The sequence below is a fragment of the Ananas comosus genome, linkage group 7, assembly GCF_001540865.1.
Source record: "Ananas comosus cultivar F153 linkage group 7, ASM154086v1, whole genome shotgun sequence".
Taxonomy (NCBI): Eukaryota; Viridiplantae; Streptophyta; class Magnoliopsida; order Poales; family Bromeliaceae; genus Ananas; species Ananas comosus.
Window position 1 is genome coordinate 11,175,852 of NC_033627.1, and position 22,339 is coordinate 11,198,190.

Here is a 22,339-nt window from a genome sequence, read left to right on the forward strand (position 1 = left end):
ATGAAAATGTTTTCTTTCTCCGTCCGCCTCACCTGTATCCCTTTAGTTACGTCTGCTGTACTGTATGGCTTCTAAGCGGACATTAAATACGGTCCATGCCAAGTTACGCAACCTCCTAGTATTTAAAATTTGAACCAAATTACTCTTGTTATTCACCATTTTTGATATTTACTATTCAGTTTTTCCAAAATAAATATTTTGAAGCTATATTAGGAACAAAACACGGGCGACAACCACCGGCAACCACTTTAAATTATACGCCACTAACGACGAAAACTTTAATTTTGCCCTTCGCAACCACCGGCACCGCTGCCGAAACAACAATGACAAGGACGAGCTTTGCCCGCCGTCTCTGCCGCCATGGCGGCAGAACAACTCACACCCCCACAATATTTAAAATTGAGAGAGAGAATGAGAGAAGGAAAATTAAGATAGAAATGAGAAAAAAGAAGAATAAATCCCAACCATTCATAAAAATTGATGAATAGTTAGAAATTTAAGAGCACAAGAGTTTCTAATAGCACCACTTTCTTCAAAACATTAAATTATTTTTAGTTTTTAATATTATACATCTTTTGGTGTTCAAATATAGTTTTATTTGAAGTAATTTATCGTATTTAGAAAATAATGAAATTGCTTAGGTCAAATATTATAATAAGATTGTGAATACGTATTTTAGAATTAAAAAACACTCTGACTTAATCTTGCCAAAAATACTCCGGCTGCATTTGTACTTAGACTTTTAAAAAGTGATTTAGATCTAAAAGTTATTTTCGGCTCAATACAACATTTGACAAACTCGTTTTCGAAATTTAATTCTGATTTTTAAAATTAATTTTCTGAGTTTTGAGGCCCAAAATCAATTTTCTGATTTTGGGCAGAAGTAGTTATAACTTACTTATTGATATCTGATTCTGATTTTAAACTCAAATTTTAATTTTTTTAATTTAAGATTCAAATTTTAAATTTAAATTCAAAATTTAATTTTAATTTAATATTTAATATTTGAATTTTTAAATTATAAAATTTAAATTTTAATTTAGATATTAAATTTTAATTTCAAATTTTAAATTTCAAAATTCAAAATTTTAAATTCCAAATTTCTAATTTATAATCTCAAATTTAAATTCGAAATTGAATGTTTTAAAATTTGAATTTAAAATTTAAGATAAAATTTAAATTTGAATTTTAGTATTTAAAATTTAAAATTAAAATTATAAGTTTTAATTTTCAAATTAAAACTTTCAAGTTTTTAAAATTAAAAATTTAAATTATTAAATATTTAAACTTAAATTTAGAAATTTAAAGTTTAAATTTAGATTTAAAAATTCAAATTTACATTTTAAATTTTAAATTTTCAAATTTCAAGTATATATTTTAAATTAAACTATCAAATTATAAATTTTTGTCCAAATTAAAAATTAAAAATTTAGTTTATTTTAAAATAAAATTAAATAAAAATATTATTATTTTGTAAATATTAATTTTTTTTTGTCAAACAGTTTTATAAAATTATTTCAGAAAAGTTATTTTTCATCGAAACTCAAACAAATGCTCAATTAATTTTTAATCTTTTTTNATTTGGGCATCACCTTATCGCTGCTCGATGATAATAGAGTGCTGACGTTGCAGCTTCTAACGAAATTTATTGTAATTTTTTTTTTTTTCAGAATCTAAGGCCAATTTGGCCAAACGGCGCTTGCTAACTTACAAGATACAACAGACCCAACCCAACCAAGCGCACACCCTTGTTCGCTGCATCAGTTCCAAACCAGTGTCTGCCTCCCGACAAAGAAGAAGGAACAAAGAAAAATCCCCACCACCTGCTGTCACTTTCCCTCTCCAAACCCTAATTCAAATCCCACCACAAGCCCGCAGGGATCGCAATCTCCCCCAACGATCCTCCTCCACAAACTCCCCTTCCCCCGCCAATCCCCAATGGCGGACCCCTAGTTATCAATCCCTCAGCAGGGTAGGGTTCATGGATCATCCCCCCCTCCTCCTCCTCCTCCTCCTCCTCCGCCATGGCTCTCGTCGTTCGTTTCCCCGCCGCCGCGCTCCGCTTCTCTCCCTCCTCCCCCGCCGCTCCACATTGCTATCGCCACCGCCGACGCCACCGGAAGCCCCTCTTCTCCAAGGCCGCGGTGAGGGCGGAAGCGCGGCGAGAAGGAGGCGGCGGAGCGGCGGCGAGTGGGGCCGCCGTGGTGTGGTTCAAGAATGATCTCCGCGTCGACGACCACCCGGGCCTCGTTGCCGCCGCGGCACGGCACCGGATCGTCGTGCCGCTCTATGTCTTCGATCCTCGGCTTTTGTCGGGTTCGGCCCTCTTTGCCTTCTCTTTCTGTACCGCTCTTGATCACTGAGATTGAGTTCTGGTGGAAAATGCGCACCTAACAAAAGAAAGAGCTTAAGGGTCTTGTTTGGTATTGTTGCCGTTTCTTATAAACAGATGAACCATTCCAGGTGCACTAATATGATGTTTGGAGATTTGAACCATTACATGTTGTATGTGGTGAATTTAAACCCACTTTCTCTTGGTACTCTATCTAAGAAATCTATATAATAGGAAACTATCCGTGAGCACTGATCCTATCCATGAAAACCATCGATGACTACACAAACACACGTGTGTAAGCGTGCGCGCGCGCGCGCGCGCACACACACACACACACATATATATATATATATAGAGAGAGAGAGAGAGAGAGAGAGAGAGAGAGAGAGAGAGAGTCGCGTACTATACTCTTATGAGTACGATCGCCTTCGTACTTATAAATTATTTTCGATGATAGAGCTTCCGAATCGATGATCCATACCGTTAAACATTATTTAGAGCATTTAAAATTCTAGAAATCAATTTATAATTTTCGATATCATTTACCTTACGAACAAAAGCTTACAAATTGAACAATTTTAACGACCGGTTTGAGATATTTGCTAGTTTAACGGTAAAAAAGAACCGGAAATAGGTTGAATTTTTGATAGGAAATCTATTCACTACCTAAATAAAGATCAATAACTCCGATCTTAAATAAAGATCAATAACTCGATCCTAATTTTTTGATTTTAACCGTTCATTTTATACCCGTTTGATGGACTTTATAATGATTTTGAAAAATACGAAATTTATTTTCTAGAATTTCAAATACTCTAGATCATGTTTAACGGTGTAGATCGTCGATTCGAAAAGCCCAACATCGAAAACAACTTATGAGTACGAAGGCCCTATACTCATAAGAGTATAGTAGCCCTACCCTATATATATATATATAATATATATATATATAGATATATATATATATATATGGATACTATAATATTAGGCCATGGCTACTATACTATTATGAGTATTGGAGCCCTCGTACTCATAAGTTGTTTTCGATGATTGAGCTTCCGAATCGACTATCCACTCCGTTAAACATTATCTAGAGTATTTGAACTTCTAGAAAATAAATTTCATAAATTTTCGAAATCATAATAAAGTTCATCAAGTGGGCATAAAATAAACGGTCAAAATCGAACGACGTCCTAAAAAAGGATGATCGGATCCTTCAATTCAAGATCGGAATTATTGATCTTTATCTATATAGTAAATATAATTTTCTATCAAAAATTCAACAAATTCCGATTCTTTTACACCGTTAAACTAGCGAGTATCACATACCGGCCGTTAAAAATTGTCAAATTTGTGACCTCTTGATCATAAGGTAAATGATGTCGAAAATTTATAAAATTCAATCTCTAGAAGTTTTAAATGCTCTAGATAATGTTTAACGGTATGGATCGTCGATTCGGAAGCTCTATCATCGAAAACAACTTATGAGTACGAGGACGATCGTACTCATAATAGTATAGTAGCCGGACCCTATATATATATATATATATATATATATATATATATATAGAGTTGAGTTAGAATACTTTCAAAAGCACCATGAAGGTGGTGCTTTTGAGTTTTTAGCCATTGGATGGAGAGATGTGAGGTTGAGATGATGGTGGTAAGTGGTGGTAGGTGGTGGTAGGTGGAATAGTGTTTGATCCAAAGGCTATTAGTAATCAAGGAATAGATCCAAGGGTTAAAAACTTAGAAGCATCAAGGGGTTGGTGCTTCTAAAAGTATTCTAGCTCAATTCTATATATATATAAGTGTGTGTGTGTGTGTGTGTGTGTGTGTGTGTGTGTGTGTGTGTTTGTACGTGTCTGTATGCATGTGTGTATGTATGTATGTATGTATATATATATATATATGTATATGTATATGTATGTATGCATATGTTTATATATGTATAGAGCTAGGCTACTATGCTTTCGAAAGTACAGAGGCCTTCTTTTTTCAAGTTGTTTTCGATGGTAGAACATCTAATTTGGCAATTGGCTCTATTAGACATGATCTACAATGTTGGAAGTATCTAGAAGCCAAATTTTATAAATTTTTTTGACCTTGTTTGTCTAATGAATGAGTAGTCTCAAAACGAATGACTGAAAATAAAATCTCATAAAAAGTAGTGACGAAAGACTTAATTTTAAATTGAAAGTATTGATCTTGCTCTTGATGGTAAGTAGAATTTTTTATTGAAGTTTCACCTAATTTGGATTGTTCTACACTGTTGAACTTACAAACGTGCCATATCGGCCATTAAAATAATCATTTTTTAGACTTTTTGATCACTCGGCCGATGATGTCGTAAAATCACAAAATTTGAAGATTAAGGAGTTCAAATAGCCTAGATCATACTTAACAGTGTGAATTGTCAATTCGGATTCCCTTTTGCCGGAAACAATGCGGAAGTAAATTCCCCTGTTTATTTTTAGAAGCATTCTGGCTGGACCCTATATATTTCTTGTTTGAAGGTCTAAAGCACCGTAATAGGTGCACCTCTGTAATTTGTTACCATCACCACACTTTACTAGTAATGCATGAATTGTGCTTTGCGAGAGAGTCAGGTGAACTTTGTAAATTGAGATTGCTCATTGCAGTGTTTACTATTGCGGAGTACTTGAAATCTAGATTGGAAATTTCGGTTTTGGTTCTGGTAAGACTATTGCGGAGTACTTGAAATCTAGATTGGAAATTTCGGTTTTGTTTCTGGTAAGACTATTGCGGAGTACTTGAAATCTAGATTGGAAATTTCGGTTTTGGTTCTGGTAAGGCATGTGACTTGTTTTTGGTAGTTTTGGTAGTTTCTAACTATTAGGTATCTGTAGGTGCACTGGATAGTCCATACATGTAAAACAAGCATCCTAGTTCAGACTTAGGAGATTGAGATTAATAAAAAGAAAGCCTTTAGTTACCCTAAACCATGTATTGTATGAAAAAAAATTGACTTCTATTCTTATCTTTAATTGGTACTTTATTATTGCGATTCCTTTGTTAGTGCACATCCTGAACTTTGCAACTAAATCCAGAAGTTTCAACCAAGGATTAAAGTGCCGTGACACGGGATCGTGCCGGAAACTTGCCGGCATGGTACAGCACGGTGCGTGCATGGCAGTGCCGATGCATGCCGGTCAAAAAAATTTGTGTGTTGATACGTAATGACATGAAATATTTATTTTCTTTAGCAACAAAATATGTCAATTATTTATTATATATTTTTATCAAATTTTTTGAACTTTGTTGAGAAAATTACTTACTAATTTCAAGAATAGAGGGTGTTGAGTTGTGCCATCGGCACGGGGGCTGTGTCGTGCCGATCTCTTGCTGGCACGATACGGCACGGTGGATATGACCCGTGTCGATAGACACTTTAATCCTTGGTTTCAACCTTGTCCCTAAGGCCCCATTTGAGGTTGCGGAGGGCGTGCTTCTCACAATCAGTGGGATGCATGGGGGAAGTTCTTCTTGAAGGATAATTTCACATTGTGTGGATTGTGCCAATCAAGCACATTGTGATAGTTGCGGTGGGACCCGCAGAATGGAGAAGCATACAACTTATGCTTTTGGAAAGTCAGTTTCACCCACAGACGTGGTGGTTAAACCTCGAGGCCAAATTGGCTTCAAGTCATGTAGAATTTTTTTTCTTTTTTTTTCCCTGAAGTCTTGATGTTAAAGTGTTTGAAAGAAGTATCCAACATATATACGTAGTGGCATCACTATATCAGTTGACTAGACTAACCCAGCTGACCAACAGTAAGTGGAGAAACATTTGGAACTTCGTTTTTATAAGTTTTAAAGAAAAAACATGATTAATTTATCCTCTATTTTATATTTGGCATATATGGGCAAAAATGAACTGGAGCCCTAGCTTGAACTGACCTGGCTGACTATAGCCAAGGATCAGGCTAGGCTCGAGCCAGAGGTTCAATCTCCGACTCGAATGATGAGTGAAATCTATATAAGGCCCTGCCTATTAGCACTTCTAAACGATTGGCAAATATTGGTATGTGAATCAGCCTATCGGATAAAGACATTGTTAGCATGTTGAAAATTCATACGTCATTGCTTGACTGTGTTTCTCTCTTGTGAAGTTGCATGGACTGCAAACTGACAGGGATTTCTTTGTTAAGTAATAGGCTTGTAAAGCTCTGTAGCAATGCTATTTTCCAAATAATATTGTTGGTCACAAATAGAGCTCAGATTTCAGAGCTCCGATGTTATTTTGACACAAAGTTAAAATATATAATATACCTCAAGAAGTCATATTGACCTTTAGTTATTGTATGGTGAAGTCAAATTATATTTGTCAATGGCAATGATTATGGTTCTTTTTTATGTTCGCTAGGCTTGTAAAGTTGTTAACTACTACTGCAGATTTATCAGGATTAAGTTTTTCTTCTCATGCAGATTATTCAGATGTAATGCTTGGACTCCTACTTTCTGCTTTGGAAGATCTAAAAGAGCTGTTGAAGTCTCAAGGTTCTGATCTAATTATTGGATTAGGGAGTGCAGATGATATTATTGCGAATATTGTGAATGAGGTCACTACAGAAGGATTATTTTGAGCTTGTGAAGTTGCTTATATAAGTTAGGGAAATTTTTGGTTCCTATCAGACATGAGAAAATATATGAATTATACATATCTCCTTGTTGCTTATGATATCAGTTTAACAGGTAAAAGCTAGCCATGTGTTTGCAGAAGAGGAGGTAGAGTATAGTCTTCGTAATGTAATTGTCAATGTCGAAACAACTTTATCTGCTTCAACTTTTTCATGGGGTAGTCCTGAGCTTGTATTTTGGAGATCTCCGTTATATGATATTAAGGTAGCTTTTTATTTCTGTTGGAGTTCAGTTGAATCCAAGCTGTCGCAATAATCTGACATACAAAAACACTACAACTCTGTTTTTAGAATTTGATGGAGCTACCTGAATCGTATGATTTATTTTTAAAGATGCGAGCACCAACAACAGTTCCTCTTGCAGCTCCAATCTTGCCTGTACTGAATATGGAATCAAACCAAGGTGTGCTTATGAGATTCTTTTACTTGCCTTTATATTTAGATGCTTATTTATATATATTTCAAAATTTCTGTATAGCTTCATATATTCATTCATGTTTGATAAGCATACTAATAATGTAGGCCTGAATATTTCTTGTGATATTCATTAGGTGCTTTACCTACGCTTAATGAAGTGAAGAAGCACTTGAAAGAAAAGAGTCACCAAGTAGATGAGAGCTGGGTTTCTCTTAAGAATGTATCGGCTAAAACCTTTCTAAGAAAGGAACAATCCAGTCAAGTAGTGGGAAAAACAGATACTACAGGAAATCTTAGCAATTATGGAGGAAATAATAAGGAAATTTCAGCAACATCCAGTAATATACGAAAGATGAAACTTGTGAAGTCCATGTTTGCATCTGAAAATGCAAGCGAAGTGAAAGGTGGAACGAATGTTGTCTTAGATGCCCTAGCTGCTTATTTAAGATATCTAGAGGGTACAGCAAGGGATGATTGGCAAGAGTAAGCAATCTCTTACTTATCTATTTTAGATACTTTAGCTGCTTTTAAGATGGATTTAAAAACTTCATGCTTCTGAATTCCTGAATCATATATTCACCTCAGATTGGAGTTCCTTTCGTTTAATATACTGAAGTCCAGTTTGAGGTTTAAATATTGATATTACAGAAATGCATCAGAAGTTCTATATTGTTGTGGAGATAGTTAATCAGTTGGATCTTTTCTTACTGATAATGATTAATAAGGTTGCAGTTGATGGATAAACAATACCGATTTCGGTGTTCTCTCTGCTGCTTAGAGCTTTGCTTAGTCGATGAAAACCAAATACCTTGTATGTTAATGCTTTCTGTGTATATATGTAATTATTCATCATTGCAAGGGAAGTGAAGCCTGAAGCCTTAAACCTGTGAATTGTAGTAACTCTCAATGAAAAAATCCTCTTTCATTTGCTTCTAACAGAATGCATCCACATTCAAGCAATATAGCAATTTCTGCTATGTTCCATACAGGTTTTCTTAGTTCATTTCCCAGTTTTATTTTTTTAATTTTTTTAAAATTTTTTTTGCAGACCTCTGATCGCATCCTTTAGTTTTCTCTGTATAAACTATTAATGTCTTGAAATTGATTCTTTTCGAAGCTTCACGTTAAGCATATTATTTTTTGTATTAAATAAACTCTATCATACTTCGGTGTTCAGCTTTTCTTGTGCCGATATCTCTTGGAGGTTGCAGATTTATGTTTCTATAAGCCTCGAAAGCAAACATGCTTCAGCAATAAGGTGTTTAAGCATAGAGATAATAAGAGTCTCTAACATACATATATATGTGATATCTGATGTTAGAGTCAATGCTTATGCCAAAGAACCTACCCCTATGTAGGTTGGAACTACAAACTTGATTGGGTGGCCCTAGAGTCCATATACTGGTTACCTTTGTACATATTTCTTCTATTTTCTTTCTGAATATTTTCTTCTTCTCTCTCTCTCTCTCTCTCTCTCTCTCTCTTGTTTTTTCTTTTTGATCTTTCTACCTTTTTCACCTCTTTCTTCTTCTCATTTTTTCTCTTTAACCCTAGAACGTAGAAATTTTGTTCTCTCCTTATGCTTTCCTTATTTCTACGAGCATTCCTATTTAAATCGGCATGCTTGTTGCTTTTAACTGAAGTTGATGATGCCTACCTAATACAATCCGAAGATCATTCTGTCTATAGCATGCCTTTGAATCAGAGCTTGGCTCCTTCCCTATTAGTCTAGACATGTTAGAATCGCCTTTTTTCCTAATATATAGCTGCGGAAGCTCAAACCATGAAACTATGATAAAAAGAGGGATTCTAGTCCAAACTGGTTGGAAGCATCTAACAGACAACGAAAGCTGATATACCCAGAATTGAGAACTTGAATAGTTCACAATGTAGCCATTAAACAAAATTTTACATGCATTTTTCTATTGAAACATAAGTTGCTTTTGTGTTTCTGATCAAGTTGTCAAAATACACTCTCTTTTCTCTGTGTGGGATTATTTGAAATTTGGTTGATTCCCCTGTCTCTATTAATGGCGAAATATGCAGTTTCGACCGTCATTTATCCATTTGTTGCTCAATAGAAGGTGATGGGGTTGAGGCAATTAATTTTTATAGCATCTAGGTGTTTCTTTTCTTCATATGGTGCCTAATTGAGTGGCAATGAGATAAAATCCTTTGTCAAATCATAAGGTTGTATGAATTTGTCATCTTTAATTACTATGAATATTACACAATATGACTATCTGACTTTAGGAAAATAGGATCTTTTATGCTGTGTTCTTTGGTTACATATATTTGACATTTTCATGTGCAATGAATTCATTTTAATGTTTAAAGCCTGAATTAGTTTTTCTACTTTTATGATCAGGCTGCATGAGAAGTTACGGAAAACTGAAAGCAGGAAAGGAGCCTCATTTTTTGCCTTGTTTGGTCCTGCTCTTAAGCTTGGAGTTATATCCAGGAGGAAAGTTTACTATGAGGCCATTAAGTATGAAAAAGAACGTAATGCCGGTTTTCTATCCCCATTTGGATATTCAGCACCTACGGTCACAGCTGCAGTTGATGCTATCTGCTCTATGGAGGTATGTTTATGTCCGATATTGTGTCTTTTTTTTTTTCTAATTAACTTTTCAGGGGAGTGGTTTTCATCCATTAGGAGCTACAATAGCTACTGGACCACTAGGATCCTAGCGGTAATACATGGGGTCGTGTGGTCTTGGGTTAAGAGTCTCTGTTGGGGGGAGATGGGAAATGGGTGTTTAGGTTTTAGAGAGGGTGACATATATAAAGAAATGCTTAGAGTAGTTGTTATTCATACTTCATAATTTATGCATCCAAAAGACCAAAAATTTGATATTCTACTTCAGATTTAGATATTCCTATACAATTAATTACTAGAGGTCTTTTCTTCTGTTGTTATGGAATTGTTTATATTGTGACCTGATGCATGTGAGCTATTAATGAAAGAACTCCAAATATGATTGTGGGTGTTTTTGATGCTTTAGATCATATGGTGTTGTGGATCATTGATTTGGATGGCCTGTCTCCAGGGTACCAAGGATTTTTAAGTGCTGGTTGGCCAGGTCCATTCCAACGGTGCTGCATTGTGCTGGCCTAAGAACAGCTAAATACCCTTTGAGTATAGCCATATTGCTGCAAACCTTTATGTCTCACAGGATTGAGTATTGCATAGTAACGTGCTGTATAAGTGTGTATTCATGTTTGCATGTGTTGTCTGTGCGTTTATTTGTCTATAAGGAAGTATGCTGTATTTCTTCTTAAGCGTTACTTTGTATGCTTTTAACATTCCATTTGATCTCGTGGCAGTGGTATTGGCTTTTGGCTTTGAATTCCCAAATATGCAATAAAGGGATGTATCCGATAAGAATTTGGAGATGGAAAGGCTATATAATTCAGGTACCTTGCATATTGTTGAAGCCCTCTGTGATATGTATGAAACGCTTTATCATGATGGTCCATATTTCTCCTACTTTATTTCGTTATGTTTTGAAAAGAAATTCTTGATTACCTTAGAAATATGGATTTGCTTGTTGCAGAATTGGTTCATGCTGGTTGGCCATCAGCTGGCTATATTTAATGGCTCTTTTAGTGGCATAAAGCTGTTCTTTTATTCGATTTTATGATTGTAATATGTGATGTCAGATCCTGTTAGGTTGACAGTACCTGAACAGATAACAAATCATCATAATTTGTGACATTTGTTCAAGTGAATGGCGAGCTTATTTGTTATTTGTTTTGTCATAAAAAACGTACTACCTAATTGATCTCTTTCACATCTTTCATAAAGCAACTGATTTATAACGTTTCGTATTAACACAGCATAGGTCCTTTCGTTATCTTTGTTCAATTGAGACCACGGTGCAGATATGGTTCTTGATCTGTTTTAGCTCGTAATTTGATATTACTTCGCTCGTAAGGATAGCAGTGGATCAAGCATAACTTTAGTTTCGATCATGGTATTATAGTGGAGCTCACATTGTTCTCTGAAGGTCAATTTTTTAAAAGCTGACCTTATAGCTGTACCTACAATTTTGCTCGTCTTTCTGTCTTGACCAAGAATCTTGGAAATTGCTCTTCCTGATTTCAATTCTTCCACACCATTTAAGTGCCTATCGGCATGGCCTTTGCCCACCATGCCTACTGTGCCGACATGATCTCAGCATGATACCACCCCCGTGCCTTCGTCACGGCTCAAACCCTCTTTTCTTTGAAATTAGTAAATATTTACATCAATTGAGTGCAAAGATTTGATAAAGATATATTCTAATCAATAAGAATATATTGGTGCCAAAGGAAACATACATTTCATGTCTTAGTGTGTCAATACATAGGTATTTTTGTGAACAACACACATTGGTACATCATGACATGGCACGCATCATGCCATATGGTGCCAGCAAGTGCTTGGCACGATACTGCGCCGTGGCACTGTGATCCTTGTTCCACAGTGATATTCATTTTCATGTATTTAAAGAGTCTTTCACACCAAATATGCATATAAAATGCCTATATCAATTTGGTACTTCAAACAACACCTCATAATAGTGTTGTATATTTCATCTAAACCTGGATAGTAGTATAGTACAACATTCCATTTATCATTTGTGTTGTTTATTTGATCATGCTTCTAAGACCTACCTCTTCTCTTGTTGCATTTTTCTGCTTACACGGACGTGTGTTGCATAAGTTAACCATTCATAGGTAGTTGTTTTCTAGCGCTGCATGCCTGTGAGATGACAGTTGAATTATCTGTTTCTTCTATTTGTTATTTCCTGGAGAATATTAGTTTCAAAATTAATCAACAGTCAAGCAATCATATGAGCATGTCGTGTCATACAAGAATAACCAAAAAAGCTTACCTTGTACTTTTTCTATGAAGAAATGAATATCTAAATAAATTTAATCTGTGTTCCTACTGGATAATATTCTATTGAGTTCCTCAGTTTGGACATTTATTTTCAGTATGCAGCTGTTGGTAATGAAGGTCCTGCAATTCTTTTTGTACATGGATTTGGGGCTTTCTTGGAGCATTTCCGTGACAATATAGCTAGTGTTGCTGAAGCTGGAAACCGAGTTTGGGCAATCACACTTCTAGGTTTTGGGAAGTCAGAAAAACCAAATACCATTTATTCGGAACTTATGTGGGCGGAATTGTTGAGAGATTTCATTGTTGATGTTGTGGGTGAACCAGCCCATCTGGTTGGCAACTCCATTGGTGGTACATTCTTACTTAGAATGATGAATAGAAGATTAAACCAATGTCTAGCAAATAAGTATTACATCTTGGAGCCTTTTTGGCTCTACTGGACTGCATGGGTGCTCTTCTCACTGCAAGAGAAGTGGAAGCTCTAAACTTTGATTTGGCACCCGAAAGCTCATTTAGGCAAACCCCCTACAACAAAAGCTCCAGATATTTGTCTAGCCATGACGTTGTTTATGGAAGCTTTTGCTTGTGAAGCTCAGAAGCTGTTTGAGAGGCCAGGTTAGCTTGCTCTCATGTTACTTCTTATTGTTATCACCTTTGCAGGTTATATCGTTGCTATTGTGGCTGGTTTATGGCCTGCTTTGGTTCAGTCTCTGGTTCTCATAAATACTGCTGGTTCAATCGTCCCAAGCTATTCCTCTGTTCCATTAATTGAAGTAAGGATATTTCAGTTTTATGTTTCTTCCAAATGCAGTACTGTAGCACCTTTACCATTCAAAAGCACCTCATCATTCTTATTTCTGTTAGTCAGTAATTTTAATTGTGTTGCGATGGTTACTTGGTTAATAGCTTGCTGATGGTTGATTATGGTTTCTCTAATATTGCTTTAATCATAATGTCCTTATCTTTTTTCCTCTTTTTTTTTTTTCGGTTTCAAGTGCTACATTTATAATTCTATTTATTTTATTTTCTCTAGGTTATCTGCTTTATAATCCTTTTATTTACCTAGTTGACCACATTTAGGAAGTATTCCTATACTTGTTCTCTCTAATAAGTCTATTTGCATGCAGTAGCTTCTTCACTTGATCTCTGGGACAGTGGAGAAAAGGAAAAAAAAGGAAAGGGAGAACATAGTTCTTATCCTATATTCCTATTGCGTATAAGTACTTTGATGACAAAACCATCTTTTGATAATCATTGCACCTAGATCCTAGAGGCTCTTAATGTGATGCCACTAGGGGTTAAAAAGGATCAGACAGTGCTCAATCCATGTCCAAATCCATATTTTACATTGGATCCAGGTAAGGATTCATATATTGGATGGATACTAAAATTCAAATCCGTAGTCGATAAAAGTGGATTCTAATACAGATTGGATATTCAACGGATTTGCATCCAAGTCAGATATTTGATGCGTATATAAAACTAAAAGCACAAAAGATTTGCTGATATATATCTGAGCTTTCTAAAATTTGTAAAAAATTAGGACAACAGAGAAAAAATTGAGACATTAAAAAGCAATGCCAAATATGGGCTCAACGGGTATGTCATATATGATGAACATATTAAAACAAGTTGCAAATTTGGCAATTTGATATCCGAATCTGAATCTGAAGAACATTAGTGAACTTGAACTCGATACAAATTTTCAAACTTGAGATCTGAATGTGAATCCAAATCCAAGAAGGATAGCGTCCATTTCTGGTTATTTTAAAATTACCACACCATGTAAGATGGACTACATGTAGGGTAAGTCATTTGTATTTACTACGTAAATCATAGATTTGTTGACTATAACTTTATGCTGATATTCGAGCCCATTAGTCAATTATCTATTTAGGCTACGGATAATTCTTCAGAACATAATACATTAGAATGCTTAGTAGATTGCTTGCTTCTCTTTCTCCGGTGGTTCAAGCAACTATGGAGATTTGAGAATGGAGTTTCTTGGCATGCCTAACTGTTCTGATTGCTTAAATGATTTGTTGCTGCTTCTTGTTCAGTGTTGTGTTATAGTACTCATCGGCATATAAAATATGGAAGAAATGAGATTGCTGATAGAATTGTGCCAATCACAATTATGCAAGAAATTTCAACTTTTGGAGCTTTTGGTCTTTATTAATGAATAATAAACAATCTTTTCTTTCTGTGTTTCTCTCAGGAAGAACGGCCTTCTGGGCTTGCATGGTTGCAGGCTCGCCTCCTTTTGTTATACTTGAGGACAAGAGCTGGAAACATCCTCAAAAACTGTTACCCTGCTGTATGTGAGCCTCGCAATTTAGCCTTATGATTTGCACTTTGATCTTTGTGTCATACGAGTATGATAATTTACAGCTGCTTGGTATTTCTCTTTATCTGCAGAAAACAGAAAGGGTTGACAAAATGCTCGTAAATGATATAGTGAGAGCTGTATCCTCATCTGTATGCAAGTTTTATATCTAAATATATGGCTATCAGAAACATAAGATATTCGTGTATTATGAGTAACCATATGGTCAATCTGTCTATAACACTTGGGCAGCGTTAAGATTTGTGATACATGTAACAAGGTCCTATGCCATGGGAAGCACACAAGAAATTATATAGCACACATGAAGATACAAACTGGTGTTGTTTCACTTTGCTACTGCCCTCATTTTATATTTTCAAGGATTTATTTGCTTGGACTTATGAGCTTGTAATTTCGTCTGTCACTTGATCTCTACGTAAGCTCCATGTGTAGAATAAATTTCTCTTCATGTGTTCTTATTTAATTGGTTAATTATAAATTTAGAAGGATATATCCTTTTTATAGGGGAAACTACTTCCTTGACAAGCACTTTCAGTCTTATGATCCTGGTTCAGCTACAGTTCTCGAGAGCATATTCAATTTCAACTTGTCAATTCCACTCAACTTTCTCTTCGACTCTTTCGGAGGAAAAATCCTAATCATACAAGTACGTGCAGAATGAGACACTTATCTTATGTTCACACAACCTCATGATAAATCAAATAATTTAGATTGAAGGGTATCATTTAATAGTCTAACACTATTTTCCCTTCTTTCGGAATCAGGGGATGAGAGATCCGATCACGAAATCTGAGTTGTTCCTATCAATGCTTAGGGAGCATTGCAGCGGGGTTGCAATTAAAGAACTGGATGCAGGTAACTGATTCAATTCTCGATGTTCAGTTGTAGTACGTTTTCCAAGGATAAATATTGCTTTATTATTATCACTGTTCAAGGTGTCATAGCATTTGTTTGGGGATATAGTATGGATTATGTAGGAATTTCAGGCTTTTCACAATGACAGCACTTTTGCACCCATGGAATCGCTATCTGTCTGGATAGGGTGAAACCATGGGGAGAGAGGACTGCCATCCCTATTCCATCGAATTGCTTTAACCATGATAGGGCCACGCACAGACTACACTGACTACGCAGTTCAAAATGAAAAATCTTTGTAGTCCCAATGGTATTTGGTGAGAGAGTGGGAATATTTACTACCAAATCTACTATAGGCCCCTAAAACTACATGTCAGTAGAGATCCGACGTGAAAATTGACTGTCTTTCACCACTTATCCAGACTCATGACCTACCAATTAGCATGCAAAATCTTAATCATTGAGTCTCTTTTCCTGCTGGACCTGCTGAAGTGCTTTTCGACAGCTGCTTGAAGAAATAACTACATATTTTTTTTTTGCTATAAACTTCCTCAAATAGCTTCCAGGTATAGTGGAAGCTGAAGCTTTGGTTGTGGCAAAAAGCTCTGTTCTGCTTTCTGTGCCGACAGAAGCTCTCCATACTTTTTGTTTGTCGAGCATGTGGTTGCTACATCTTTTAAGCGTCGAAGGAACCAGACTAAATAGACACTAAATATGAATCTTTCTCAACTCCTTTTAACTTCGTGTCGCCTTATTGTTATCTATACTGATGTTATTTCAGGGCATTGTCCCCATGACGAGCTACCGGTGGAAGTGAACTCGACATTGAGCGAATGGGTCAAGGCAACTGATGTCAAACTCACCGTGGAAAAAGCTTAAACGTTTTCAGTGCTGATGACATTCACATGTTTTTGAAATTTTTGGAGTTTCAACTGCTTATATACGTATTTATGTATCAAGATGTTGTAACTGCACTTCACGCCTCTTGAGGTTTACTGCAAATTATGTTAGCCCTCTTTGTTTTATATTCTACTCGATTTTTTCACTATCGTATGTTCGGCTCGTATTGGTTATTTTGGCTCAATTATGCTTCACTATATTGTACTTTCGCTTAATTTTCATTTTTCTATTTTTATTGTATTGTTTTCAATGGTTGACATTATCTACTGTAATCTAGAGAATTTAGAGCATTTAAAATATTTACAAATCAAATTTTATCATTTTAAAAATATTATATAGTGCATCAAAGAACAGCGAATATGAATGGTTAAAAAGAAACAACTTAGTAAAAATAAATGCTAGGGCTTTTCATTTCAATATTAAAGTTGTCAAATGTAATCAAGATAATGAAAAGAACTAAAAAAATTTAATCAATTTGGATCATTTTAATGTCAAATAGGCAAATAACTTACATAGGCTATACAAAAAAATATTGATTTTAAGGTCTTCGGTCATTACATAAGTAATTTTAAAAAATCATTATATTTAATTTAAGGCCAATTTGAATAAAAAATTTACAAGTTTTGAACTTTTGCAAAACTGGGCCGTCTTTTTCGATTTTGCAGATTCGGTCAGAATTTTTAGTAAATTGATCAAAATACCCTTATAGCTTTTTCCCTCTCATTTTTTTTTTTTTTCTAGCATTCTTTTTTTTTTTTCCTCGCCGAAGAAAGTGACGGAGGAAGAGGATGCAATATCGTCCTCACTATCGTTGCGGAGGGCCGCGGAGGTTATAGAGGAGGGTCGGAGAGAAAAAAAAAAAAAAAAGAAAGTCGCAGCGCGGTCTCGACGGAGTCGGAGGCGAGGAGGGCCGGCGTGCGCAGACGAGAGTGAAGGCGTGATTGGCCGTGTGCCCCCTCCCTCGCCAGTGAGCTTCTCGGTGCCGAGAAGTGCTTCCTCTTTATCGTTCGCGGTGGTGGTGGGGACGCGAGTTCTGAAAAGCGGGTTTAGTCGGTGCAAAATTTGCTTTCGCTAGAGTGTAACTATTTTTCTTCCTCTCCCTTGCCGGCGGGCTTTTTGGCCCTGAGAAGCACTTTCTCTTCGTAGCCGGCGGCGGCAGTGGGGACAATGGATTTGTTTGGCGGGTAGAAAATCCGCTGTAGTGGAGGTGGAGGGCAAAGGCAGAGGAAGAGAACGCGTTACCATTTTCGTTATCGTTGCGGAGGGCCGCGGAGGCGGTGGAGGAGGGTCGGAGAGAAAAACAAAAGAGGGTCGCAGCGTAGCCTCGATGGGGTTGAAGGCGAGCAGGCCTGCGAGGGGTGCGCTGGCGAGGGTGAGGGCGTGAGCGGCAGAGACGATGGGGGCCGTTTTCGCCTTCGCCTCCGTCGCCTTCGCCTCCGTCGCCTTCTTCGGCGAGAAAAAAAAATAAAACGCGAGAAAAAAAAGGAGAGAGAAAAAGATATAATGGTATTTTGCTCAGTTTACTAAAAATTGGGATTGAATCTGCAAGATCGAAAAAGACAGTCCAGTTTTACAAAAGCTCAAAACTTTTAGATTTTTTATGCAAATCGGCCTTTAATTTTTAGATATTTTAAAATACTATCCATTAATTTCAGCAATGCCGATTTTTGGTTCAAATTGATCACCAAAAATAATTTGATAGGACAAAAAATTTTATCCAATTCATAGAATAATAATTCGAGTATAGCAAACTTAACTGGGAGAGGATGAGAATACCTCTTTCAGCTTTTGCAATGTGGACAATTTTTTAATTATTGCATGTTACGCTAGGGTCTACTGATTCCCTCTCGAATTAGATTGGAAAGGCAGATGGAAAATCAATTTAGGAGTTTTGGAAAGGACTGAAGATACTTTATTATATCCATATTTGTGATGAACTTCGAGTACTCAAACATTCAATCAAAATGGTTGGTCGGCTCTTATCTTATAGAATGTTAGTCTGAAACATTCAATTAGGATGGTTGGTCGGCTCTTATCTTATAGAATGTTAGTCTGAAACATTCAATTAGGATGGTTGGTCGGCTCTTATCTTATAGAATGTTAGTCTGAAACATTCAATTAGGATGGTTGGTCGGCTCTTATTTTATAGAATAACAGTCTTCAATCAGAATGGTTAGTCGGCTCTTATCTTATCATATAGAATAACAGTCTAGGTCGCTGGACCGATCGTCCCTAGAGCAAGTGGCAAAGGGCTTGGTGGTTGGTATCTGAGACCCAAGTTCAAATCCTAGTTGATTCACATTTCCAGCTAAGTTTATTTTTAAATGAAATAAACGAAGCGGGTAGCGTGCTACCTATCTCTAAAAAAAAAAAAAAAAACAGTCTAGGTCGCTGGGTAAACAAAATGCCAAAGAAAAAATTATGTATTGTCACGCGGACATCACGCAAATTTGTTTACCTTTTTTAATTTGAACTCTACTAATCATAACTGTAGATAAAACCTCTTATTCGATTTTATCCGGCGTCTTGTAATCATAATTATAATTATTTTTGAATTTTCGGATAAAGCTCTCACCCAAGCAACCAAAATAAGATCTTCCGATTTAATAAATTATTTTCAAATGTCACGAAATAAATCTATGAAAAAATAAATTTAACATAGCTTATAAAACTAAATAGAATTTAGGCAGTGCGAATTATGTGCATGCGTTAATGACTAGTAGGGAATAGGGATGTCAATGGGTCGGATTTGGAGTGAATTTTGCAAAAATCTGAACCCGAATTCGAACTGGAATCTGAACATGACTACCGAACCCGAAAATCAAACCTAAATCCGAATCCAAATCCGACATACTATAAAAATACATATCCAAATCCGAATTCATCCAAAAATCTGAAAATCTAAAACCAGGACCCGAATCCGAAAACATGGCCGAAACAATTATTTCTCTTTACCATATTCAAAACATATTACATTAAATCTAAAATTTTAAAATACCAATTCAAATAGAATATCAAATATTTATTTTTATATTATATAATGTTAAACTAATTCGGGTTTGGGTTCGGGTTTAAATTGGGTACAGACAAAATCTAACTGAATCTTAATCTGTCGGATTTTCACTTTTTATATCCGTATCCGAAGTTACGTCTATTTAGCATCGAATAGATTCGCCCCGTTTGAATTCGGATTTGAATAAAATTTTGGGTATTCGTATCCATCGACATCCTTATGACTAGTGTCGGATCGTCGGGGCTAACTATTAATCCTAAAGATTCGAGCGATTAGAAATACGCAAGCATTTTCATTTAAAAGCGTACAGACAGCGCCCACGTATCTCAATTGTGACTCGACTGAAATAGTCTCGCTCCATTGCGAACATGAGTTGGCCTAACTTGACCTCCCGCCATTTCGAAAGTGATTCGGCTCAATCCGACCCCCCTCACATAATGAAATGCTGGTCCCTTTAAGCCAATAACTAATACTATATTATTGAACCACATAATTAATGTGCCAGCTTTGATCAGTGCAGAGTTGTCTTCAACTATACTGTTGCCTCTTGGATGCAATTTGAAGGCGACGGTGATGGTATCCGTTTGGCCTGCAGGCTTTAGCTTGAGTGGCCCGCACAAGTTGCTCACTTCTGTGTGGTTGTTAGGAACTTAGGATGAAGCCAGGCAGCTTTTGCGTGGACAATTCGTGGTGCTGAGTCCTAAACACGAAAAATTCTAGAATGCACTGGATATATTGGTGACCTGGTGTAGCAAATCAATCAATAACAAACCAATCATATATTGGTGAGTCCTAAACACGAAAAATTCTAGAATGCACTGGATATATTGGTGACCTGGTGTAGCAAATCAATCAAATATCTCCTTTTAGAGATATATGCCTCATCATAATTATAAAAAAATATTTTTATTATACTTTTGTTTGAAAAGAAAAAAATATGATTGGTTTGTTATTGATAACGCGGTACTAAATGTGACGTTGTAGAATTCCTCCCTAAACACACATCGCTGCCATGTACGTGCATTGAGACAACAAGTAACGAAATAGACAATAGATAAAAAATGGATTAATTGCATTACTAGTCCTTGCGCAATGAGTCAAAGTTTTATTTGACAAATCATATTAATATTAAAATCCTATATTTTGCATGAGTTATCGATTTCTAAGAACGTTTTTTTTTTTTGGTTTCGAAGACGATCTATACAGAATGTTCTCAATCTAATTTTGAAAATGGGGCCAGCACAGAAACAATATTAGAATTAAGCTTAGAAGGAAATTCCCGTGTGTGAATATATATATATATATATATATATATATATATATATATATATATATATATATATATATATAGAGAGAGAGAGAGAGAGAGAGAGAGAGAGAGAGAGAGAGAGAGAGAGAATTAGGATGGAATATTATTAATAGCACTAGGTTATTGGTGTTATTAAAACTTTGCCACTTTGATGAAGGGGTGTATGGGTAGGATATTATGGTCCCTAGGGTTTAGTGGGTGGTTGGTAAAATAGTATGGTTTAAAGAGTGAAAATGCTCAAAAGAGTAGGTCTAACAGCGAAAAACTTGTTAGCACCAAGTATTTGGTGCTATTAATAGCATTGTAGTCAGATATATATATATAAAGAATCCAGCTACTATCCTTTAGAAGGATGGGGACCTCCGTTTTATCAAGTCGTTTTTGATGATAGAGATCCCGAATCCATGATTGAAATAAGTTGAAGTTGATCTAGAGCATTTGAAGTACCTGGAAACTAAATTTCATAAATTTTAAAAAATATTTATATAGTGATCAAAGGATCGCAAAATCGATAGTTTTTGACCGCCTATATAAGCCGTGTGTTTGCTTGTTTAATAATATAGAGCAATCCAAACTATTTAAATTTTTGATAAAAAATTCTTTATACTATTTAGATAACGTTTGATAATTATGATCATGAATTGAGAAAGTCTAACCTTTATTTCCTGAAGGTTTTTCATCTTTTGACTTTTTGATGGACTTGATAATAATTTTTAAAAATTATAAAATTCGGTTTCTAAATATTTTTAGTAGTGCAGATTAATTTTAACAGTGCTAATTGCCAATTTAGAGTCCTGATCATCCAAAATGACTTAATAGGACTAAGGCTTTCATACTCCTAAAAGGATAGTAGCTGAACCATATATATATTTAGAATACTATGAATAGCAAATGGGTTCCATTGCTACTTTGTTTTCAACAATAGAGCTTTCAAATCTATGATCAGCATGATTAAATATGATCTAGGCAACTTGAAGTATTTACAAATTAAATTTCATATTTTTCAGATATTGTTCTCCTTGTGCATCAAGTGGGCACAAAAATAAACAATTAAAAATAAATATCCTTCAAAATGTGACGATATGATTCTTGTAATCGAGATCAACAGTATAGATCTTATTTTAAATATATAGTTTAAAATATTTTTTAATATTATTCCAACTGATTTGGATTTCTTTACACTGTTAAACGAGCAATTCTCTCATATCGCCCTATTAAAATTTCAAAATTTACAACACTTTGATCATTAGGTCAATGACGTCGAAAAGATTTTACGTGGTTCGGCCAACGGCCTACGTCGACGGGTGAAAACGGAGTAAATACTTTATTAATGTCGAAAGACTGAGTACAAAGAAAATCTCTTAAAGAACAAAAACTTAATTAGACCGGAAACGTCGAAATCCGCATCCGTACAAGCGACTCCCAATAAGCGGCTCGGCTCCTCTCACCTGTACGGAACAGTCTTCCTTGATGCTCACTTAATTAACTAGTATGGCTCTTAATTTGGTCGCGGCATCATTAACTTGGCCGTAGCATGTATATATATTACATGTCTCCTAACTAGAGTCTAATCCTAATTCAATTAGAATTAAACTCCTACTTATAATCCATATA

At 35.7% G+C, this 22,339-nt stretch overlaps 1 protein-coding gene across 4 annotated transcripts; it reads left to right on the forward strand.

Moving 5' to 3' along the window:
* LOC109712329 lies at window positions 1,763-16,576 on the forward strand. Of its 4 annotated transcripts, XM_020235834.1 has the most exons (14): window positions 1,769-2,316; window positions 6,785-6,918; window positions 7,052-7,201; window positions 7,288-7,399; window positions 7,548-7,896; window positions 9,782-9,995; window positions 10,741-10,830; window positions 12,397-12,652; window positions 12,962-13,074; window positions 14,520-14,618; window positions 14,720-14,767; window positions 15,184-15,294; window positions 15,413-15,503; window positions 16,285-16,576. In XM_020235834.1, exons 1-14 carry the CDS (start codon window positions 2,025-2,027, stop codon window positions 16,380-16,382), a joined length of 2,157 nt encoding a protein of 718 aa, XP_020091423.1. In that variant the 5' UTR covers window positions 1,769-2,024; the 3' UTR covers window positions 16,383-16,576. The 4 variants fall into 4 exon arrangements, 2 of the variants coding, with proteins under 2 accessions (XP_020091424.1, XP_020091423.1); XR_002216818.1 differs by lacking the exon at window positions 14,720-14,767 and having other exon boundaries at window positions 1,764-2,316; window positions 14,520-14,622; window positions 15,153-15,294; window positions 16,285-16,336; XR_002216819.1 differs by lacking the exons at window positions 14,720-14,767; window positions 16,285-16,576 and having other exon boundaries at window positions 1,763-2,316; window positions 15,153-15,294; window positions 15,413-15,436.

Bases quoted from the DNA above. Each gene is read 5' to 3' on its own strand.
- LOC109712329 (XM_020235834.1), top strand. From the start codon at position 2,025: ATGGCTCTCGTCGTTCGTTTCCCCGCCGCCGCGCTCCGCTTCTCTCCC. The intron at 10,831-12,396 runs GTACCTTGCATA...ATTTATTTTCAG, and splicing joins GGAAAGGCTATATAATTCAG to TATGCAGCTGTTGGTAATGA. The intron at 14,619-14,719 runs GTATGTGAGCCT...CTTTATCTGCAG, and splicing joins TCAAAAACTGTTACCCTGCT to AAAACAGAAAGGGTTGACAA.